This window comes from Cavia porcellus, unplaced genomic scaffold, assembly GCF_034190915.1.
Source record: "Cavia porcellus strain 051 isolate PalLab524CR breed Dunkin Hartley unplaced genomic scaffold, mCavPor4.1 scaffold_6, whole genome shotgun sequence".
NCBI classification, from domain to species: domain Eukaryota; kingdom Metazoa; phylum Chordata; class Mammalia; order Rodentia; family Caviidae; genus Cavia; species Cavia porcellus.
The window spans coordinates 66,781,567-66,806,674 of NW_026947489.1; the positions used below are offsets into that span (position 1 = coordinate 66,781,567).

Sequence of the window (25,108 nt, forward strand, 5' to 3'; positions counted from 1 at the left end):
AAATAATAGTTTGGACTAAGTACATGACAAAATCCCTCCCAACACTATACTATGTTTGAAGACAGAATGTGTAGCTGCCCCATTATTTCATGGATACTGAGATACACAACTGTTTAAAGGATTTGTCCAAGAACATACTGATAGTAAAGGAACATTCTGGGCTTCTGCTTCCCAGGACTTTGTCAGGGAACCAGAAAAAGCACTCTGCAAAACAGCTTTTCTAAGCTTGTCTATTAATAAGAAAGTGGTATTGATGATTTTCCCCCTAGAGTCATTTTAAGAATGAAGTTTGTTCTTAAAGTTACAAGGTGGTTTAAGTGTTTCTAATTTAGTAGCAAAACATATTATACTCTTTTTCTGGCATATGACTCTGGAACTTAAAAAAAACTAGATTCTTATTGGACAGATTTCAATAGTACTCTTACATTCAAGCACATGTTTCTTTGCCAATGTCACTGGTATTATTCTACCTATATGAGAGAAATATATTAACCTAAAGATATTTTAAGAACATTTCCATAAATGCTAGAGTTACCTGTTTTCTGCACATGGTGGGAGGCTGAAGCGGCAGAGAAATAAGGGGTTTGCCCAGGGATACCATGTAAGGCAAAAGACACTGGAATCTGACCTGGAGGGAGAGGCTGTGCACCAGCCTTCTGTGTGTGCAACTGCCCAAGTGGGGTGGTGGGATGGAAAGACTGAAAGGGCTGGGCTGTGGAAGAAGGCCCACATGTGGGAACCTCAATAGGCCCCTGCATAAAGTCACTGAATTCTTCTTCATCAAGAAAGGCAGGTGATGGGGAGACAGTTTTAGTAGAATGAGATGATGTGGGGCAATCTGCAAAATGGAAAATGGTAATGAAACACACAGAAATGAAAATCAATGGAGAAAAAGAAGATGTAGTAAAATTTCAAAGAATACACTGAAATTATAACCAGTGGAGGTGAACAAGAAATAACAAGTAATAATAGTCAAGTGGAATTATACAATGCATGCAAATCATTTTGAGACTGATGCACACTTTTATACCTTCTTAAAATGTTTTATATTTTGCATTTGATTCAAAAATAGAAAAATGTAAAACTCAGTATTTCCTTCTTTTCTTATTAAGCAGTACTACTTGCCTAACCAAAACCCCTAATGAATTTATACAACAGTGGTAATTTTTTTTGAAGTCTAAATGTTCTGTATACCTGGATAATGTTTCTGAAACTCATTATATATACTAGAAATAAAAATCTACCAATGTGTTGCTCAATAGATTTTGGGCAAATACATTCTCTGAGGTTTAAATTTCATTATTTAGTAAAAATCTTAGAAATAATGCACAATACAAGTTTGTAATTGCCATATACCATGGCTGATTCATATACTTTGTATAGAACACGTTTCAGTAAAGTTATCACGTGGGAAATGAATATTACAAAACACAAGAGCATTAGACACATTATCAAGGTGATATTTTCTTATGAGAAGTCTCAAAATGGATACCACAAAGTTCTGAATGAAATAATTCAACAGTTCACGTAAGAAAACCCATTGTGTTTGAGAACTGTATTTAAAAATATGTTGACACTAAATAATATAAATACCACTGTGGCTTTTTCTGTAAACGTGAGACTTGCTTATATGAGATTCATTCAACAAACTTGTTCTACAGGGACTACACGTTTTTTAGTGGTGATATTATGGATTGATCCCAGGGTCTCTGCATTGAACTACATCCCCAGTTCCCCATCCCCTTTTTAAAAATTTTAGATAGGACCTTGACAAGTTGTTAAACTGCCTAGGGTGGGCTCAAATTTGTGAGCTTCCAAGTTCCACCTCACAGAATGCTTGGATTGCAGGCAGGTACCACCATCCCTGCCCAGGGCTTACATTTAACATGAAGTTCGTTAGTATAACTTTATTATTGCTTCTTCATACCTACTTTGAATTGCTTTAATATTTACTGAAGTTTAATGTCATAAGGAGCACTTTTAAAGAAATAGCTACTATCTGAAAAATCAGTACCTATATTTATTACTACTCTTTAGGAACAATGAAATAAAATCCGTAAGTACTGAAATTCTATGAAAGATATAAAGTAAATATACAAAATTATAGCTATAATTAATTTTATTTGAAAAAGAAAAGGCCATGCCACATTAAATCCCAGGCCTCTCAACAATGTTTATAAACACTATGGAGTTAGGTTCTTAGCTACTTTGAAAATTTTATTCATTTTTTTTATTTTTTATTTTTTTGTCTTTTTGAGACAGGGTCTCGCTGTGCAGTTCAGGCTGGCCTTGACCTCACTTTGTCGCCTAGGTTGGTCTTGAACTCCCAAGGATCCTCCAGCCTCAACCTTCCAAGTGACTTTGAAAATTTTAAAAATGGACTCTCGATCCATTTTACAATACAATGCAAAGTATATTTTATATTTCAATAGTGTTAAAGTATATTTAATAATCCAATATATGGCAAATGCTAAACCAGCATTCCTTGCCTGTGGCTGGAATTATGTTAATTTTATGTGGTATATATTTTGGCTCATAAACTCTTGCAACTATGTATATATGATAAACAAGAAACATAAAATTTAATATGATAAATATGGTTTGTATATTCAATATTTTAAGATTAAAGTCTATAGAAGAAAATTAAAAGATGCCTTTAATGGTAAAAGGGTTAGTTTTTTTTTTTATGCTTTAAGGCTAGCTTTAAAACTTAACTGGAGAGGCTCTGGAATCTTCTTGGAGTTGCTTCTAATCATGTTTTTTCTATCTTTGCATGAAGTACTTAACTAGAAAGTGTAAATTGCAAATATATTGATTGAATTCTGGAGATCTGAACCTCAAAGCACCAACTTCATTTCTTCCCCCATCCCCTTCCTTCCTTCTTTTTGTTCTTTGAGACAGGGTCTTGCTAAGTAGTTAATAAACAATGTAGCCCAGGCTGGCCTTAAACTCATGGTGATCCTCCTGCCTCAGCCTCCTGAGTGCTGAGATTACAGGTGTATACCACTATGCCTAGTTAACACCAACCGATTTCTTAACAAAGAGTGTTTCTCATTTTTAATACATCTGGATGCTGAAAAGGGCATTCTATATAAACAGAATAGAGTTTGACCTAACAATGATCATACCTCTCTGGCTGTCTGTTCTTTTTCTTTAAGTTCAATGTCAAGTCCAATTTTAGTACTAACTTGCAAGTGTTTATTCTTAAGTCATTTCTTGATAATTTTATCTGGCTTATAATCTTAATTCTTAGAAATGTTTTTGCTTTTTGATCTCAATCTGATTATTCTATTGTCTTTTTAATACTGGTTGTATACATTATGCCCATTTTTGGAAGGGGAATCTAGTATACAATCTAACCAGTATAAATAATAGGACAGAGTCAAAGCTGTCCCAGAAAATCAAGAGTTGGCAGTAAAGCCATATCAAATTATTCTCTCCTGATATCATGTAAGAGGTATCATAATACAAGGATTTAAGATAAAATTCACTGATTTTCCAACAAAGGATAGCACTTTCTTAATTGGTTGAATGACTTATGAAAACCATTCACCTATTAGTGGCATGTTATTCTTTAAATCAGCTGATAATGTAAAAATACTGAATTTTTAAAAAAGAACACATGAACAGTATAAGATTATTTCAACTGCCAAATGCTTTGAGCAATTAAAAAAAATCCCTTTTTCTGCTCTAAATAGGTATTTTTCTTATCTACCCAATGATAAAAAATTACGAAGAAATTTATTAAAGAAACTAAATGTTCAGATGCTAGCTCCTTCCTGTTAGTCTGTGCCATTCGGGGGCTGCAGGGAGAACAAGAAGCCAGTCACTTCCTGTGAGTTGGTGCCATGCATGGGCCACAGGGAGGACAACCAGACACCAACCCCTCCCAATGTGCAGGCTGGGTGACAAAAAGAGTCCCCCTTCCCACTCCATGAGTGATCCACAGATGACAGCTATCTAAGTAAAATACAACTTAATGCTTGTGTTTCATTGACTTTGCAGGCCTAAAGCTGGTAATCCGATCATCTATTTGGAGCACAGTATGAAGATTAGTATGAAGGTGGTAGCCATTGTTAATTCCCTACTATCTTGTTTTAAAGTTCTGTGTTGTTTTCATTGTTTTGTTTTGTTTGGTTTGGTTTGGTTTTATTTTGTTTTGCCTTATTTCCTGATACCTGATGGCATGGGCAGCTATTTCAAAGATAACAAGATATATTATGGTAGTTGTGTTTGATTTACTATAATCTTGTTCAAGTCCTGTATTTTGTTCTTTCTTTCTTTTTGGCACCAGGGATCGAACTCATGACCTTGAGCTTACTAAGCAGGTGTACTTAAGCCGCTGAGCTAAATCCCCGGCCCTTTGTTCATTGTTTTGTTTTTACTGGTTCTATTCTGTTCTGTTTCCTTGATTTTCCTATGTGTTATGGTATGCACAACTATTCTGAAGGCAGCAAGAGGCATTATGGTAGCTATTGGTGACTTCCTACTATTTTGTTTTGAAACCCTGTATTACTTACAGTGTTTTGTTTTGATTGGCTTTATTCTGTTTTATTTTGCTTGGTTTTATTCTCTTAATTAAAAAAAATCAAAACACTAAACTTTCATTATTTCAGTTTTTCTTGCACTGGGAATCAAACTCAGGACCTTGTGCTTGCCAGGAAGTTGCCTATGCCACTGATCTATATCCCTGGCCCTGAAACTAAACTTTATGAGGAACACTGTCATTTTAAAAAATGAAGCATTTTAAGAATTTGTAAGTTTCATCATATTCACCATACAATCTGAAGTAGTTCATGAAAAGTAAAATTATTTTGTTAATGAGAATGAAATAGTAAACTTCTATGTACATTTTCTTTACGTGAACAGATTTTCAATTGTTAACAAACTCATTTATACAAAAAAAGATTTACAAGTGAAATGGTCACATTCATGTTTAACTAGAAGACAAAGAGATTTTTTTGCTCCCAAGATATCCTAATCAGATCATTTAAACAATGTAAATTTTAAATATCCAAATGTACACTTAGCTTGAAGGAAAAATTCAGCACTAATTCTTCCCAAACAAGTAGAGGTAAATTAAACACACGGGGGCTATAAATCATTTTCTAAGAAAAAAAATTTAATCCTTTTTAAAATTAAAACTACCTGATTTCTTGGGGTGTGATGCTGGGGTAGGGTGCATCTTAGCATCTCTGGAAAATCCATCTAAATTTCCTTTGATGGCTTCCAAAGCATCATCTCTACTCTTCTCTCCTGCCTGAGAGACAACAAAAGTATTGTCCTAAACTTTCTCAAATTAAAAGCACAGATTAATGTATTTCCAGTATTATTATATATTTCTGACAAGTAATAAAGGCATAAAATAACACTCTAAAAATAAGTATATTAAAAGACCCAATTCTTTTTTTTTTTTTTTTGGCCTTTTTCCTTTTTATCGGTACCAGGGATTGAACTCACGACTGCCTGTTTGCAAGGCAGGCGCTTATGCCGCTGAGCTAAATCCCCAGGCCCTAAAAGAGCCAATTCTTTAGGACAGGCTTTTACATATTAAGGATTCTGTGAGGGGTCCAGCAGAAATCCATTTCATATCACTAAACCTAAGATTAATGTTTCCCAAGAAAAAGATATAAAGTTTGCCATGGTAACAAAAAAGAGTTGAGAAGTTAATGGCTGATATCTTGTTCTTATCAACAACAGGACATACTTACAGAAAGAGAAAAAGCTTCCCCTTAGGATGTAGATAAACTAAAGTGAAAAGAACAACCATGGTCCAAGCCTGGGCTGGCATCTTCAGTGACAAAATCCACTGAATGAGTGAAAGGAGGCACATTCTGGGTGTTTTAAGAGGGGAGAGGGAGTGAGCACATTACCTTGGGTTTTACACTACTCAGAAGTCTAAGCTTTTGCTTCTGCTCTTCAAACTGGCGTCTTTTTCTTTCTTCTTCTAAAAGCTTTTGCTGTTGTTCAAATCGTTTTCTAAAGAAAAAGCAATCCAATAAAGATCCAGCTGCAAGGATTAACTGTTATATGTGAACTTCTACTAGGAGTTTTAGCAGTATCCTTTTGCATTTCTAGAACTATAACCTTCACTACTAATTTATTCTAATTTTCTTATGACAATCTGTTTTCTCACTTATATGAATTCTGAAACATTGGAAATTAGCCTAAAATGATTTAAATTATGTATCTGTATTTATTATCTAGTTTGCAAGGGAGAAAACCTTCTTTGCAAAGTAATGTCAAGATAAGGGAGGCAGCTGAGCATGGTGGTGCATCCCTGAAATGCGAGTATTAAGGGAGCTGAGGCAGGAGAATCTTGAGTTCAAGGCCAGCCTGGATTACACAGTGAGACCCTATCTCAAAAACCAAATCAGACCAAACCAAATCTCAGTGAGATAAACATAAGAACAGTTTCCACATTAAAAAAAAAAAAAAAAAAAAAGCTGCTGGGAAGGCATGGTCTATAAGAGAAAAAGTAAACTTCGGATAATAAGGGGCCTGCATTTGGGTCCAGGATTTGTTGGTAACTGTGTGACCTGGATTGACAAGTTACTTTATTTCTCTGAACCTCACTTTACCTAGATGTTCAGAGGTCTGAGTAGAGATCTTTAAGGTCTCATTTGGCTATAAACTTCTAAAAGAGGTATATTTTTAAAAAGCCACTTGATCTGGAGTTAGAGATCTTTTGACAGTTTATGGAACAGTTGCTATTATGAATCTGTTATCCTTGAATCCTGAAGGTTTCTTACTGCTGCTCTTCAGCAAACTGCTTCTGCATGTCTGGAGTATACTGCGGGCCTGGAGGACGCATGCCCAGGAATGGTGCTTGTCCCAGGTAAGGCATTCCTGCTGCTGGCATTGGTCCCATTGGTATCCCTGCCTAGAATGAACAGACAAAAGCTTAAATCATCTTTTTCCTTTTAATTGTAACAAAGAAAAATACAACTGGCACAAATTATTCCTTCACATTTTATCAGAAAAGTGTATAATGCATTCTAATAAAAGATTTAAAGAACTTAAGCTAAACCTAGAGGGCATCTTTTAACACATTGGCCCTCCATTTTCTTCAGTGTCTCAGAGGTAACCATGGCTAAAAGTCTGAGGGTGCATGTGTGTGTGTAAATTCTTTAAACTGTGTTTGGAAGCACCCACACACTTACATTTCTGTAAGTTTACTAATCCACAAGCTTAGAGAAGTATCCTATCTAACATGTTTTGTATTTTTCCAATAATAAATAAGATTCTGGCATATGTTGGTTATTCTACAAATGAATTTTCAATATTTATGAAAATATTCTGTTGTTCATTATCATAGGCCATATCAAAGGATATTCATCCTTTTACACAAAACAAAATGTATTACTCAACAAAATTCACTGAAGCAGCCAGAAATAACAATATGTCACAACAGGTTACCATAAAATCTGTATTAAAAATGATGACTAAAAATGGTAATAATGGCTAATTTTCACTGAGTAAAACTCTTATGTTCCTCAACCTTCTTCCTGAAAGTTTCCCTTCTGTCCTCTCTCATTTGAAGATTATTGCTTCTCTTCTGTATTTCTTGTAAATGGGGATAGTCCCCCTTGTTTCTTCAAACTTCTTTTCTCCCATTTTTAAAAACCTAAATACATTTTAATTTCTTGCCAACAGACTTCCATCACTTACTACTGTATCTCATTCATGCCATCTACTGACCCCCAACCTCCTTGCTTTTCAGTCCAAGACTTCAGAATACTGTTATTTTTATTCTACTCCTAAACTGCTGCTGGTGATGTCAATGATTATATGGATGAGTCACTGAAGCACTGTGGCCTTTTAGGTCTTCGAATTCCTCAACACAATCATACCAACACACCATTTCATCTTCCCATTCTATGGGCATATCCTTGACCTACCAGCAGCCTTCATCTACAACTGCACCACATCCAAATTCTTCATTTTAAGTATCCCTACACTTGATCACCATCTCCTATTCTTTCAGTTTATCTACACTAGCAATTTCCTCATATCAACATTTTCCATCTGTTAATTCGGCCACTTTCCCCACTACTCACCAGCTTTACTTCTCTTCTTATTCAGATTCACTGAATAAATGGCTTTTAACACTGTTAATCCCTTTAGTTGATTCCTTGGTGTGGTCTCCTAGTTCCTTTCTAATATATCTGGATATAAGAGTTTCTATCTATTTTCATTCTCTGGTTTCACCCCTTGCGCAGTAGTCCAATGTGTTCCCTATGTTGGAGAAATGGTCAAGTGTGACTAGGTCATAAAAGACACTGAACCATCTGACATCATCTCTCAATCACTTGCTGTATGTGGAACTAGAAGTACACCTAGGAATGGAATGCAACAGATGGCATTTAACTACCAGCCATGTTGGAACCTTGAAAGCACATCTTCTAATCTCAGTCAAGTTCAGTCAAGCTTTCAGATGTAGCCTAACCATTAACTTGACTAAGACCTCGTAAGACACCCCAAGCCAGAACCACCCAATTAAAGCAACTCACCAATTCCTAACCACAGGAAAATTGAGGTGCTTACTGTTATTGTTGCAATCAATTGAAAGATAATTTTGCAGAGTATTTTACTCTGGGTTGCAAATTGTTTTCTTTTAGGGCTTGAAATACTTCATTCCAAGGTTTCCCTGTTTTTGCGGTTGTGTGAGAAGTCTGCTTTAAATTTTAATGGGTTTCGCAACATAGGTAACTTGCTGTTTTTTTCATTTCTGGTATTTTAATTGTGAAGTGGCATGATGTGTTTTTTTGCTTTTTTTTCTTGATCACAGCTACTTGGCGTTTTACATGCCTCGCTTATCTGTATGTTAAATTGCTTTTTCATGTCTGGAAAATTTTCTGTTATTATGTCTATGAACAGGTTTTTTTATGCTCTGTTGCTATATTAACTTTCTCCAGTTTATAGTAACTTACCAGATAACAACAGATAACTAAATATAATCATGCTTGGATTTATTAGGTTTCCTGAATCTGTGGATCAATGTCTTTCAACAGCTCAAGAAATTTCTGACATTATGTCTTCTGATTTACTTTCTTCCTTTTTTGTTTCTAGGATTCCATTAAATATTTAATAGGCTTTCTCTCATTATATCTTCAGAATCTCACCTATACCTGGGCATAGTGGCACATGCCTGTAATCCCAACACTTTGGGAGGATAGGGCAGGAGGATCTTAAATTCTAGTCCAGCCTAGACAACTTAGCAAGAATCTGCCTCAAAAATGGGTGAGGTCGGGAATGAGGATGTAAATGCAGCTCAGTGCTAGGGTCCTGGCTTTAGTTACCAGGACTGCAAACACCACAACCCTCTTCTGCAAAAACAAAACAAAATAGAAGTCTACTATATTTTTCCTCTTTTCATTTTGTCTGCATTCTAGACAGCATCATGTGAACTAGCTTCTGCTAACTAATTCTCTAGCAGGTTTTAATCTATCAAACTATTTATAGAATTTTTTTTTGTACTGGAGATTGAAACCAGAGCCCTGGCACTGAGCTACCCTATCCCCACTTCATGAAATAAGACTTTAATGAAGTTGCTATATTGCCTAGGCTGGTCTCAAAACTTGTAAGCTTCCTACTTCAGGCTCCCAGAATGCTGGAATTATAGGCAAGATTTCTTTTTGGGGGTTACTTTTCAATTCTGAAATTGCTTAAATCTGCTGTGTTGCTTTTTTTTTTTTTTTTTTAACCGCACTGCTACAGTATCAGCTGTGTTGCTTTTTAATAACTTAAAATTCTCTGCCAATTTTTTTTTTACTTTTGCCTTTATTTCTTAGATTATGGAAAATGTAGTTTGACATTCTATTTTGCTAATTCGAATAACTCACATTTTTATGATTTCTAAAGTGTTTGCCTACCATGCCTGTAGTCCCAGGCTGAGGGAGAATCAGTAAAACATAGGAGTTCAAATCCACCCTCGGCAATATAAACAAGATGCCATTTTTAACAGAAACCTAACAACAAACAATATGTATATAAAAAATAAAGCATAAAGGCAAGTACCTGCATAGCAATTGGTCCCTGGGACATTTGAGAGCTGTAATTCATTCCCATCATGCCTTGCATATTGGGCTGCATGACAGAGACCATAGGAAATCCTTGTTGCTGCATTGGCATGAGGCCTGCTAGAAAACATGAAGGCAGTATTAAAATCAATATCCTTTAAAGTTTGTTTCCTTAAAACCCCAAGTACCTAGCAGACTTGGTATTTGGAATGACAGGCTGCTGCACAGTAGGTAGAAAACATACAGGTTGGGGCTGGGGATTTAGCTCAGCGGCATAAGCACCTGCCTTGCAAGCAGGCAGTCGTGAGTTCGATCCCTGGTACCGATAAAATGAAAAAGACAAAAAAAAAAAAAAAAAAAAAAAAAAGAAAACATACAGGTTCCTGATGAGATAGAGTATAAATTCTAACTATCATTTATTTCACTGTATAATCTTAGACAAGTTACAAAAACTTCATCTGTAAAAGGAAGGAAATATCTGTTCTACAGAATTTGTATGCACATTAAAAAATAAGTAAAATGGCTTAATTCTGGTACTTTGCCTTCAAGATAGTGCCTCAATATTTCTGCCTCCTAGTATTCACATATTTGTGCCATTCCTTTGCACAACCAACAAGGCATTGTGAAAATGACAGCACTTGCTCTGGAGAAAGCCACTTCTGTGTCATAACATTCATGTTGTCCTCTGGAAAATCCATGTGGTAAGGAAGTAAGGCCTCCTGACAAAAGCAGCATAGCTTTGTCATCTATGTGAATAAGACATCTTGGTAGCAGAACTTCTAGCCCTGTGAAACTGTCAGATGACTCAAGTTCTTCTGGCTGACATCTCCACAAGTTTATGAGAGGCCTTGAGCTAGAGCCACTCTTGATTCCTCACCCACAGGCACAGTAAGAAATAATGTTGCTGGTTTTGTTTTGGAGTAAATTGTCATGCGACAGTAGAAAACTAATGCAATAACACTTGAGAGGACAGACTCTGGAAGCCAGCCAGAAGTGTCACTTCTTAGTTTTGGGGATATCTGCTTAACTTCTTTCTATATCTGTTTCTTGTTTGTAAAACTGTTTAATGCTCCAAGTGTCAAGGAAATGCTACTCCTCTCCTTTTTCTTAACATGAACATACTTTGGCATGTAGAGTGTATGATGCAATGACAGAAAAACCATCATGAAAGTATAATTTAGACTAGTATCTTCTTAACTTTACCAATAAAGTACTATATTTTCAAGAGCAGAGGAGAATGAATGTTTGGGGATTTAATAAACACTAAATGCCTGGCATATGTAAGGTACAGTTCTAAATGAATGCTTGGTATTTGACACTGAAAAGAGTAAAGTCACTACAAAGCTTAAGCACAAATTTCACAGTATTCTAATTTTGCAATTTTTTTTTGTCTTTTTTGTTTTTATCGGTATCAGGGATCGAACTCACGACTGCACACTTGCAAGGCAGATGCTTATGCTGCTGAGCTAAATCCCCAGCCCCTCTAATTTTGCATTTTATAACATGTTATAGTCCTGTTGGTTCTACCAGGACTAAAGATTTTTTTGGTTACGAGGGATCAAACTCATGACCTTACACAGGACTAAAGATTTTTTTTTCTTTTTGAGACAGGGTCTTGCTGTGCAGTTCAGGCTGGCCTTGAGCTCACTTTGTAGCATAGGCTGGTCTCGAACTCGCAACCATCCTGCCTCAGCCTCCCGAGTGCTGGGATTATAGGCATGAGCCACCACACCCGGCTTAAACATTTTTTAAATCAAGTTTAAAAAGTAAAGGTTTAAGAGAATTTATATTTATCTTGCACTTTTTGTTTGCTCTCCAGATTACTTATATGTAGCTTAATTTCAGAAACATTAATTTTAAGCACTAGCTACTACAGCCAGGCTGCTTATTTATTCAATAATTTATTTAGGTATTTAATTGCAATCCTAGCACTCTGGGAAGCTGAGGCAGGAGGATCATAAATTGAGTCTTGTCTAGACAACTTGGCAAGACCCTGTCTCAAAATAAAAAACAAAAGGAGCTGGGGATGTAGCTCAATGTGAAAGCCTTAGGTTCAATTCCTGGTACTTCAAAAATAAAATAAAAATACAAACTTAACAAACTACATGTCAGGTAATGGTTAAGAGCTAGGGCAAAAAATAAGTAAGATAAAGGGAAAAAAGGGGAGTTGGGAAATGAAGTGGTTGTTCTTTTATGTAAGACACAGACAAGGTATCTCCAACAAAGTACCTGAAGAGAACAAATCATGTAGATATTTGAAAAAAATATTTCAGACAAATACCAAATACAAAGACCCTGAGGTATCATGAAATGAAATGAACAGATTAAATGTAGCTTCAGTAAGATGTTTTCCTTCATAGCCTTTGGCCCTAAAGTTGTATTCATTTTAATCAATTTAATTTTTGAATAGGTAGCGGGTATTTGATATGCTATTTAAACACATGAAAGTGTATTCAGTGAGGCCAGGTACAGTAGCACATGCCTATAATCCCAGCTACTTGGGAAGTGGGGGCAAGATGGCCAGATGTCTGAGGCCAGCCTGGGGGCCTCAGCAAGATCCCTTTGCAAAATTCTTTTAAAAATTGTTTAAGAGCTGGGGAAAAGAGGCAGGGTGTGGTGGTGGTAGGGTAAGGGCTGGTGTCATGGTTTATGTTGGTGGCCCCCAAGCCTCATGCCTTTGCATTATACATTTGTGATTGGTTCATAGTCTAGCACTTGGAATGGGGGAGTGAGTGCTATACTGGCCTAAGGGTGGAACCAGGATATGATATAATGGCAGGAAGAAGGTATATCTTGCCCTCTTGCCAATTTCTGCCTTGCTATTTGTAGCCACCATGAACTGCAGTCTCGCCAGGCCACCCTCCCTTGGAGCCAACTGAGTATGAACTAAAACCTTCAAAAACTGTAAGAAATAAACCTTTCCTTTCCCAATTTTGGGCATCAGATATTTTGTCTCAGTGACAAGTTAAACATACCTAAGACAGAATCTGGTACCAAGAGTGGGGTCCTGATGTGACTAAACCTGACCATGTTTTTCGAGAGATTTTGGAAATGGCTTGTGGGCAGGATTTGAAAAGGTTTGGACATGTCATTTGGATGCATAGAGCTGGAGCAACTTAGGCTGTTCTGTAGAGGAGATTCTGGTCAAAACTCAGGAGACCAGTGAAAGGATTTTGCCTTAGACACGAAATTACATCAGTGGGAGGCAGGACCAAGGGATATTTACCTTGAGGTCACTTCCCCCTTCCCTTATAACAACTTACCAGTGGCATGAAAAAAGTCCCAATTAGCTGCTCACGCATTAGCAATGCTGCCCTAAGCATCACCCCAATCAGAAACTATATGTATGCCCACACCCCACATTTCCAGCAGAGAAAGCCAGGGCCCAGGGGTCATGGAGTTCTCTCCACTTCTTAGTATAAAGGCTATTTTTTACTTTATATTCTCCCTTTATTGCACCGAAAACCCTATCAACCAGAAGGTTGATAGAAAGCCTGGTGGTAAAGCCCAGGCTTGGGAGGTTTCTGCTGCGAAGGACTACATTAGTTGTTGGACTCCCCTTGGTGTGTGTTATGGCTTAACAGAAAGTTTGTCTGCATTTTGCTCATGCCCAGAGACTTTGCCCAAGACTGAGAGTAAGGGTAACAGACTGATTAATCCGGTAAAGGAAATTTCAAGGCAGTAGAATGCTGAGGCTGTGACATGGCTATTGTTGGGGGCTTTTAGCCAGATATATGTTGCAAATCAAGAGCAAATAGCCCAGCATGATAATTTAAAATGCTATGAGTTTGGCTAGAAGGAAAACTCCAGTAAAGCTGTGGATTGTAAAAACAGAACTGAGACTTTGATTGTTGAGAAAAAAAGGAGAGATAAAAAAGATGGCTGTGAGGCATCCCAGGAAGCAGCGGGTCTCCACCCTTTGCAGCCTCAAAACTACAAAAGTGAAAGAATTTCTCAAGAGAAGAAAAAGCACCACTGTCATGGTTTATGTTGGTGGGCCCCAGGCCTCATGCATTTGCATTGTGCATTTGTAATTGGTTCATTGGCTAGTGCTTGGATTGGGGTGTGAGTATTATACTGGTCTAGGGGTGGAGCCGGATGTAATGTAATGGCAGGAAGGTGTGTCTCTTTTGCTGTCTTGCAGGTTCAGCTTGCCAGCCATCCTGCCTTGGAGCTAACTGAGTATGGACTAACACCTCCAAAAAATGTAAGAAATAAATCTTTCCCAACTTTGGTCATCAGGTATTTTGTCTCAGAGATGAGTAAAAAGTAAGTAAGACAACCATGCTCCAGAATGGTGACAGAGGCCACATGAGGTTCCAGAATGGCAGCAGCCACATGAGTTTCCAGAATGGCTACAACATAGAGAAGCTTTTCTTCAGGTTCACAGAAGTCAGCAATCCAAGCAATTGACCCCTACAGCCAAGAGAGAGAAAGCCTAGCTACTGCTCCAGCTGGCAGCAAACCTTGGCGGCATCCACATGGCGCTGATTTTAAATGCAAGAAAAATACACAAATTCTGAAGGTAAGATGGTTTCCTTGATTGCAAAGGGCCTGAGAAGCGAAGCAGTGTGCTCCTGACAGGAGAATTTGTAAAGACATAAAGGTGAAGACAAAGGTACAATGGAGACCCCAGAAGTTTGAAAAAGCCAGGAACATGGATCATCCAAGGAAAGCTGCAAAAAGTGAACAGAGAGGGTTTAAGAGAGAAGCTGCGGGAGCTGATTCCCTGAAAGTGCTGTGGGGGTGAAATCACCCTAGCCTTTTGGAGCTTGCAACCAGATTGCTTCAAACACTGAACATGGAAGTCTAGAACTTAATGTTCACCCTGCTGGATGTTGGACTTGCTTGGTTTTCAATGCTTTATATACAAATATATATACAAAAGTTTGTAACTTTTGAAATGGCAATGCTTATCTTATGCCTTTGCATTTCAGAAATGTTTAACCTTGTTTCATTTGTACAGGGGGTTATAGTTAAAAGTTTGCCATAGATATTGGAGGAGACTTGGGACTTGGACTTCTCAGCAATGCTGAAAATGTTAGGACTTTGGCAACTCTTGGAAATAGACTAAATGTCTTTTATATAAAGGATGTACATGAGTCTTTGAGGGCCAAACATGGAATGTCATGGTTTATGTTGGTGGCCCCCAAGCTTCATGCCTTTGCATTATGCATTTGTGATTGGTCCGTTGTCTAGTGCTTGGATTTGGGGAGTGGGAGTGAGTACTACACCCGGCCTAGGCGTGGAATCAGGATGTGATGTAATGGCAGGAAGAAGGTGTGTCTCGCTCTCTTGCCAATTTCCGCCTTGCTGTTTTCAGCCACCATGAACTGCAGCTCTGCCATGCCACCCTGCCTTGGAGCCAACTTAATATGGATTAAAACCTCCAAAACTGTAAGAAATAAACCTTTCCTTTCCCAGCTTTGGGCATCAGATATTTTGACTCAGTGACCGAGTTAAAAAGTAACTAAGACAGCTGGAAAGCACTTGCTTAGTGTGTGTGAAATTCTGGGTTTAACCACCAGCAGCACACAAAAAGAAGTGCATCAAGTGAAAAGTCTTTTTCTCCTGACTTCTGTCCAAGGCCTTGTGGTTTTATGGCCATCCCTGAAGTTGGTTTCTTGCAAATGCTTTTAGAAATGATCTGTGCATAATTTAAAGCCTTCAAATGATCAAAAAGTCCATCCTAACATATTTCATTTTTAAAATCTCCAAAACAATTCCAAAATTCAGGAGAAAAAGTACTGGCTAACCTTTGGGATCTCTTCTTTTTGAGGTCTTTTTTGCCCCAGATGTAGCTTTTTACTTGAAAGTTTCTAAAAATGCAAAATAATTAACAATACCTGATATAACTCCATAATACCTTCCTAAAGAACAAAAGATCTCTAGTCATTCGCTCTAAATTTGGGACACATGTAATTACAGATAGCTTAAATAATGCACAAATGTGAACACAATGAAAATAATACAGCTGATCCTAGGAAAAATTTACCTGAAACTCAACCTCTATCACTGATTGTAAATGGAGACAAAGTCAGGATGAGCTACTGACCACCTGCTATTGAGACGCTCTTTATCTTTCATCATTGTTGGTAATCTAGGAGTCTGTTTCTCTAGCAGGGCTATCATAACCATCGGCTTTGTGAGAAGGGCAAGTTTCCAGGAGCAGCTTGGCATGAGAGTTGGGGGAAGGATATGCTTGAGAGGATGAAGTGTGCAGAAGGAAGCAAGAGAAGGTTAATACAGTCCTTATTCTTTCCTAACTGTTGTGGGAGTTGCACAAGGCATGAGTCAAGATTACAGCTCTTTGCTACTGTTTCCTTGAAGTCTGAGCTACAACTGATATTGTTGGGCCTTGGTTCTAAAATCAAAAGAAGGGGGCATACTTGGTAGAGAAATTTGTAAAATACTGTAAATCAGATTACGTCCTGTCTTATTTACAAAAATTATGAGATCATATTGCTTAGAGAAGATATGGCAGTGTGAAGTAATGAGAGATGTTTATTCATTTAACACACACCTATAGGGAAGCTATTTTGTTCTATCAGTGTGCTGGGTCCTGGATATACTGACCAGCATTAAACATGTGAGGCTCCTACACTATGGCACTAATAACTTAGGAGAAAAATAAACAAAAAGAGAAAGATATTACTAAGGAAATTACAGCTCATTTCAATTTTATTACCTGATAGTTTTTAGGGTTCTTGTTGAAAGTCTCCATCGCTAAGGTCAAATAAGAGTCTGCTGATATAATGTTTTGGGACAAATGAGGAGTGATTCTTATTACTTTTCAAATTCCAAATTAAAGATCTTTTGAGAAATTTTAAGAGGTATCATATAAGTTTAAGATTATAGGAAAATTAGCTGGGCATGGTGGCTCACACTTACAATCCCAACACTCAGGAGGCTGAGGCAGGAGGATGAGTTTGAGGGCCACCTGGGCTACATAGTGAATTCAACGGCAACCCCAAGTACAAAGCACAACCTTGTCTCAAAAAAAAATTTTTTTTTACAGGAAAATTTTACTTTATTTGGCAGCAAGAAAAGTTACTATTTAACCACTTAATCATTAAGTTCCAAAATATAATCCCAAAAAACAAAAGTTCAAAATTTAAGCTTTCACATACCTTGAGAGGGTCTTATTGTACCTGCAACAGGAAACATGAAGCTGAAAACAGAATAAAAACACATCATGATCTTCATACATATAAGGATTTCAGACGAAATATGTAGTTTTTCTACATAAAAGAATTGCAGATGTAGAGGGAGCCTGGTATTTGTTCAGCAGTATGATACTGAATTGTGCAAAACTAACACAGATTAAATATCTAGAGGATGTGTGCACATTAGTATGTCAGTGTAGAGAGAAATTTTTGAAAGAGAAGCCAGACAACCCTGAAACTAGTCTTGGCTTTGTCACTCACTATGTGACCTCCCTGTTTTCCAATTTGTTCATCCATAAATGGCAGGGTTAGTTTCCATTCAGTGAACATTTATTGAGTACTACATTAAGAGAACTGAAACAGATCATAATTCAGAAGACACAGATACAACTGTGCCATTATACTACAGGATAAATATGCTAACTACTGTAAGTGAAGTCCAAAATACTTCAAGTGATGAAAAGAGAAAGAGTAATTTTAATAACTTACATTTTGAGAAATTTTGTGGTGGTACCAGTTGAGTTGAGTAAAAGGAAATGACAGGCATACTATATAGACTGGGCAAAGCTCTGAGGTCAAAGATGCAGGAATATTCAGCAAAATAAGGTTGATTGTACGATACAAGATTAAAAGCAACCAGACTGAAGAGGGGCCTTTAAAATGCTTTATTTTGGCCAGGTGTGGTGGCACACATTAATAGTCCCAGCACTCGGGAGGCTGAGGCAGGAGAATTGCCATGAGTTGCAGGCCAGCCTGGGCTACATACTGAATTCAAGGCCAGCCTGAACTACACTGTGAGACCCTGTGTCAAAAAAAAGTTTTTCCATTTTGATAATTTTTGAGTGTACAATTTAGCAGCATTAAGGATACTTACAAAACTGTGCAACTAGTACCACTACCCACTTCTACTTTGACCCTGTCAGAAACTCTGTGTCCATTAAACAATAAAGCCCCATTATTCTACCCTCCCACCCCCAACCCCTGAGAAACTTTCTTTATTGAATCTATGTGTATGCCTGTTATAGGTACTCTAAGTAGAATCATATAACACTTGGCCTTTTATATCTGCCTTATTTCACTTAGACAAATATTTTCAAAGTTCGTTCATACTGCAATAAAATGTTTTTTTAAAATGTCTATGATTAAACTCCATTTTATATACCATTTGTCTATTCTTTTTGACTGGATATTGATGCCTTTTCAACTCTTTGTCTGATATGAAAAATGCTGCCATGAAAACTAGTCTGCAGGTATCTGTTTGAACTCTTTTGGTTCCCTTTTGGCTATATAACTACAATTGTTAAGTCATATAGTACTTTTTGAGAAACTGTCAAAATGTTTTCCACAGTGGCTACACCATTTTCACTTCTATGAGCAATGCACCAGATTCCAATTTCTCCACAGCCTCCAGGATACTTGTTATTTCCTGTTTCCTTAATAATAAGTCATCCTAATAGATGTGGAGTGGTAACTCGTTATGGCTTTGAGTTGATTTCCCTAATGTCAGAGTTCTGAGTAAAAGCAGGGAAAGGCCATCCACTGGAAACAGGAATCCACGGTGAGTGGGCCTGAGGAGAAAGATGGTGTCCACAAGCAGCAATATGGCAGACAATCAGAAAAGTAACTCCAGTTCAGGGGAAAAAGATAAATCTAGTGAGGCATTTTAAAATAAAAGTTCAAGACACTAATCTCTGCTTGTGGAGGAAGCAGCAAAGGCAATGTGGGTATCTAATGAGAAAAAAGCGAGTGACAGTTTTAGTGGATCCTCACAGCAAAAAGTGAGAAATGGTTATTGAGAGCTGTGACCACTAATTTTTAAAAAATTTTTATGTTAAAGAGAATAAAACAAAACAACAAATCAGTGGAACAATACTGAACTTCAAAAACAAGACAGTAGGAAATCAACCACAGTTACTGTAATGCACATGATTTACCCTCTAGATGCTCAGACCACCAGGCATGGGCATGCAAGGTGAGACAGCACAAGCACTAAGTTGTTTCTTTACTTCCTTTGCCATCATCTCAGAAAGTTCAGGTGTATGGCTTCTAACTTCCTGTCTGTGTTTCGTGGACCTGGACCTGCTCTGGGTGAGACATAGGCATGCAGAATTAAACAATATAAGCACTAAGTTGTCTCTTCACTTCAGTTGCCATCATTTCAAAGATTTCAGGTGTGTGACTTCTAACTGTTTTTGTGTCTACATCTTCTGGACTTGTTCTGGGTGGGCTGCAGGTCTGAGATTGCACCCGCCCCTTCATCTTGACATTTTCCTGTATCCCTCTGAATCAGGTGGTTGCTGAATCCCAGGTGTTTCCTGCATTGGCTGCCCATCAGGCAGGGCGGGTGACTGGACTAGTATCTGGGTACCTCCAATCTGAGGTTCCCAGAGTGGCAGAGAGGTGTGGGGCAACTGCTAGTGAATGTTCCCTGGATAGAGGTGGAACCCTAGGAGCATGGATTCCTCACCCCCAAGACCAAGGCATGGGCTCATGGGGAGGTGGGGGTGAGGCCTCTTCTCGTCAGGGCCTGCAGCTGTGGGGCTCATCAGGGGCATGGCTTCTTCTCCTTGGGCCCATGCGGGTGTGCTCCCAGGGGAGGGAGGTGTTGTTTCTAATGAATTGACCATTACCTTTCTAAAGTTCTGAAATGGCCAACAGACCATAGAAAGATACCACTTTAGGCTCCTGCTTGAAACCAACAGCTTTAGAAAACTTCTGGCCTTGATTCAGGGCCATGTGACCACTAATCTTGATTTGTCAACTTCATTAGATTAAGAAATGTCTAGATTAATAACACATGTTCCTAAAGTGTTCTGGTTAGGTAATGGAGACATGATATTGAGTACTATAATATAGTCCCTAGCCCTCTCCTATCTGGCACTGCTCCCTGCACTGGTCCCTGGCCACCATGAAGCCAGCTTACTATGGGACTGAATCTCCTCAAACCATGAGCTGAATTACACCTTTCATTCTTAAACTGTGAGTGCTGGGTGTTGTATCCAGCAATAAAAAAAGCTAATACAAGAACCAAAGGAGTTGTTTGCAACCGAGGAAGGACGCTGTTTCAAGAACGGACTATTGTTCTGGTGCCTAATACTATAGAAAAGCTGGTCAGAACGAATATTAAGACAATCACTGTTTTGAAAATAATGGTCTTTGAGCTTCAACAAAGGAAAAGGAAGACACTTATAGGAAGGAAGATTTGGAAGACACATGAGTAACAAGACAGTAAGAGATCTGCTTGGAAGAGGAAGAGGACAGGTTACAGTTAAAGAAAAAACCTGAATGAGAAAGGTTCATGTGGAAGTCAAAGACTTAAGGGGGTGTTTTTAGATAATGTTTAGAGAATCTAGTGAAACCTAGTAATTATATGTCAAATTTATGTGCTCTTGCATTTTTCTATTACAGAAGCCTCCTTTCCTAGGAAAAGGCTAAAAACTATAAATGTTAAGAGTCTCTTGGCCCTAAAATGTTTTAACTTGTAAAAATAGTTTTAAGTAGTTTACAGAGTTCTAGCTGGACATCTGATTTCTGTGTTACAGCACTCTACATGGTCTGGATCAATGTCAAATTCTGCTGTGGACAAGCAGGCCTGTACTCAGAGAAGATTAAAGAGTGAACAGCTTTCTGAACTGAACACAAGATGTAATGGCTAAGTAATGTGCTGCTTTTCTTTTTCACTTCTTTTGAGACAGGGGAAGGTTTCATTATGTTGTTCAGGCTGGTCTTGAACTCCTGGGCTCAAATACTCCTCCTGTCTCAGTTTCCTGAGTAGCTGGGTGTACCACAACCAGACCTCTTAACTGGATCCAATATTTAAAACTGAAGATGAAATACTGCAGTACTGTGTTTTTAAAGACATTACAAAGATTTTATATTTAGTAGCAATAAATGCTTTTAAATAATCTGTCAAGACTTTTCAAAACCAGCATTAAAGATTAAAATTACTAGTATTGTTTGGTGGCTTAGTACAAACTAGAAACTGTAATTAGAGATTTTTTGCTAACAGTTCCATAAGAAATTATGAATCTATGCAATCTCTCTTATCATTCTGTTTTCCACTCCCAGAAGAAGACACAGACCTAAAGGTGTGCCAGTGTTTCAATTAAGACAACTATGTAGACAAGAATACACGTTACAGATGTTTAAAGATTCTTTAAAAAATATAACAAGCTGGGTATATTGTCCCACACCTGTAACCCCAGCACTGGGAGGCAGGAGGAGCCCAAATTCCAGCCCAACCTGGGCCAATTAGCAATTTAGCAAGATGCTGCCTCAAAACTTAAAAAAAAAAAAAAAAGAGGTAGGTAGAGCTGAGGATGTAGCTCAGTGTGAGGCCCTGTATTCAATCCCAGTAATGCAAAAACATTACCAAAAAGAAATAAAATTAAGAATGCTGCTGACAAACATAACTTAGGTAAAAACTCAGCAATCCAGATTACCTAGTACCATTTATTATGATTCCCTGAAAGATATAGACAACTAATATCAATATGATAAAAGCCTGGTTAGTCAAGTAGTTAAGATACTGTGAAGATTGTACAAGTGGGGTAAAAAAATGAGCAGCAAGTTGACCAATAATTTGATTTCAAAGGTAGAAAGCTAATTCATAGTCTCAGTATCAAACCAGACTTGTGAGCTTTATTTGCCACATGCTTACACCCCCCATCACTGCTTTTCAGCCACTTTGCTACTAACCTAGATTTGCTAAGAGTCTTCACTGTACAGGATCCCTAAATAAAGACCTAATGGATTCCCCCACCATAAGGTTATGTGGTTTCTAATTCATCAAATGCAATATAGGTTATGGGGCACGCCTAGAGTTAAAATGATATACTGGTTTCCCCATGATTGCCCCTGAAAACTGAATTTCCTTAGTTTAACCTTGAGGTTATCTCCAACTTGAGTACAACTTTATTTTTCCTCCCTCCCTTTTTCCCCTTCCTTCCATCTTTCTTTTGTTTTCTAAGTCAGGGTTTCATTATGTACAGTAGCACAGGCTGGTCTTGAACTCTCAGTCCTCTTGCTTCAACTCTCCAGTAGTAGGATTATAGGTATGAGCCACTATTCCTTGGGTCGGAGCACACGTTTCTCTTTCAGTTTTATATTAAAATTACTGTGCCCACTTAGTACCACAATCTATCTGGCACCAAGGCTATACTGTTTAAAAAGTGTTTGCTAGGCCTTTCCACCTCTATGAATCTTTTCACCTCTTCTTCCCAGTGCCCCATCTGAGAACCCTTTCAAAATAGGTGAATATTGTTTTAATGTATCAGAATAGTTAGAAGCCTGGAAGATAGAAAGATGAGGTGGCCCTCAAAGAGTTTATAAAAGAGTTAGGTACTATGACACACACCTGTAATTTAAGGTACAGGGAGGCTGAGAAGAATCACAAGCTTGAGGTCAGCTTGGACAATTTAGCAAAATCTTCTATCAAAAATAAATAAATAAATAGGGCTGAAGATGCAGCATATTGGTAGAGCACCCCTTTTGTTCAATCTCTGGGAAGGAAGGAAGCAAGCTTATAAACCAGCAGGAATTGAGTGCTAGAGGCTGGGTGTGAGAGGGCCTGTCTGCACACCTATGGGGCACTTGGGAGAGGTCAAAGCAGGAAGACTGCTATGAGTTTGAGGCCAGAGTGAAGTACAGAACAAGACCTTGTCTTAAAATAAATAAATAAAGTGCTAGAAGAAGAAAGAATACATTTATTCTGTTCACTTTCCTAGCATGAGATGTGTTTTATCCTTTGAATTCATTAGTATCAAGAACAGTCTTATACATGTAGCCATTCAGTGACTAATACAGATCTCTTAACTCGTTTGCTGCTTTGATTTAAAAATACTTTTCATCTTGCACAAATTTTGCCCTTTATGAATCTCTACCATTTATTCTAAAGAAGCCCATTCAGGATAACCATCAAAGGCAGGCTAATATTAAACTTGAAAAATGCTATTGCTTTTTGCTTAGTGTCTTACGATAAAGAGAAGTACCCAAAAATATGGTCAGTTCTATCTAGTTCATTAATTTTCTCCAAAGCTTACCTTAATCTTAGCCAAAAAGCTGAGGAGTGATTCCATAGAAAGCTTAAAGCTTCTTTATTTCTTTTTGTTAAAATATACTTAGGTGACCAAAATAACTTTGGCTCTTACTATTGCTCTCTAAAAACCATAACATTTTCTTTTTATGGAGCGTACAGCTACTCAGCATCAGAAAGTTTTGATATATATAACATATTCAACATATGCTTTTCAAAATAAGGATCAATTAAACTGTTTTTGTCTCCCACACATCCTCTAGAATTTGAGAATGCTGATATTACTACAGTTACAGGACAGAAAAACTTACATTTATCATTCCAATTTCTATCAAAATTCAAGTCATAGTTAGAAAACAAAAACAATAAAACTATGTCCCTGCGCCAATGAAATTAAATGTAAAACAAAATGAGAAATCCTATCAACTTTCTGCACTTGAGGTCCTTCACACTCAATTAAAAATAAGTAAAATTTTGGGCCTGGAATATCAAATTGTTTTTTAAGTTTCTATTTTCCTAGAATTTGGTGCTATTATTAATCATATAATTCATTAATGTCACTTAGGAACATTTTAGACACTGTCACCACATAGAGAATGAAATGGAGAGGTTTAATATATAAGAATATAGAGGTAAGAATTCATAAAAAACTAATGAAATAGTGAAAAATGGGGTGAATGCACAGGTGGTTTATTTTTCCTAGCATGTATTAAGCACAGTAAAGAGGCAGTAACTTCAAAAGATCTTACATTTTTATGGTGTTTAGGATTAACATATAAACCTAGTTTTACCTCCAAATGTATGTGCAGACTGTGTCGACAAGTGACACTAAATCAGAAATAGGAAACTTCCTCCAATAAAATATTTCCTTAAATGACAACAAAACTTGTCAAGTTGCAAATGTTTTATCTCTTTTACCTTCTGGGGACTAGAGACACCGGCAGTAATTAGCAGAAATAAGACAAAGGGCAGATTTGCTTAAAACAAAACTGGAGGCTTTGTTGTAATAAATGCAAAACTCCAATTTAGTGAATTTCCTTTGTTTTTAAATGCCTCTTTATAAAGGAGGACCTAAGAGGTCCATCACAAGACAATTACTAATTCAAAGGTCTTTGGATTGTCCTGCTGTCTGTCCTGTGGTAAGAAAATGAAAGATAGGACGGGGTACTCTTAAAAAGGAAAAGACAAAACACACAAGGGCATATCATAAACAGTTCTTCCTGCTTTGTGCCCAGATTTTCAGAGCCTTCCCTCCAACGCCCCTGGTGAAGCCCAGAAAGCCCTGGAAAAGGGAAGACTCTGGCGGCGGCAGCTGCAGCCAGGACTGAGACGAACAGCCGGGCTTCCGCGTGGGCCCAGCCTCGACCCCGCGGCGCGGGGGGCGCCCGCACCCAGCCGCCTTGGGCCCCAGAGCAGGACCCATCTCCCGCAGCCCGGCTCCAAAGAAAGGTCTGGAGCTAACGAAACGGCCGTAACCGGCGAGCACCCCTCGCCTCTGCGGGGGCCTGTGCTCCGAGTCGTCGGCCGCGGCAGCCAGAAAGGCCCGCGCGGGTCCGTCCGCCGCAGCCCCACACACCCACCTGCCTCCCCCGGCAGCGCCCGCGCCAGCGCCCGCGGCCCCGCCGCCAGCTCCTGCTCCCGGCCGCAGCGCCATCTTCCTCACACCGGCCGCCGCCGCGCCAGCAGCTGTCAGCCGAAGACAGGCACTTCCGGGGCACACGCCAGGCCCCACCTCGCCGCGGTGATGGGGCGGGGCCGCGAGCGGCGCTTGCCACGTGACCCGGCGCTGGGGTCGGGGGCTCCAGGTGCGCAGCGGGCGGCCCTCGGCAGGCTCGCACGTCAATTAATGCAGTTTTAATTTTAAACTGGATAATCGCTACACAGGT

At 38.4% G+C, this 25,108-nt stretch overlaps 1 protein-coding gene and 1 non-coding gene across 15 annotated transcripts in view; both read right to left on the reverse strand.

The window, feature by feature from the left end:
- Synrg (synergin gamma) overlaps positions 1-24,963 on the reverse strand; it is an 88,763-nt gene extending 63,800 nt beyond the window's left edge. For 4 of the 14 annotated variants that reach the window (XM_063249619.1, XM_063249612.1, XM_063249618.1 and 1 more), the window contains exons 1-6: positions 24,803-24,963; positions 17,153-17,193; positions 10,021-10,139; positions 6,753-6,883; positions 5,874-5,979; positions 5,149-5,260 (exon numbers count right to left, since the gene is read on the reverse strand). In XM_063249619.1, the coding sequence (XP_063105689.1) occupies positions 5,149-5,260; positions 5,874-5,979; positions 6,753-6,883; positions 10,021-10,139; positions 17,153-17,193; positions 24,803-24,876 (583 nt within the window). In that variant the 5' untranslated portion in view covers positions 24,877-24,963. Of the gene's footprint in view, positions 1-535; positions 839-5,148; positions 5,261-5,873; positions 5,980-6,752; positions 6,884-10,020; positions 10,143-17,152; positions 17,194-24,802 lie in introns of those variants that run through there. The other 10 variants (XM_063249616.1, XM_063249611.1, XM_063249617.1 and 7 more) reach the window with 5 other exon arrangements.
- LOC111756777 (small nucleolar RNA SNORA2/SNORA34 family) lies at positions 19,789-19,924 on the reverse strand. Its single transcript, XR_002791195.1, has one exon. It is a non-coding gene; the product is annotated as a small nucleolar RNA SNORA2/SNORA34 family (small nucleolar RNA).
- Positions 24,964-25,108: the final 145 nt, after the last annotated feature.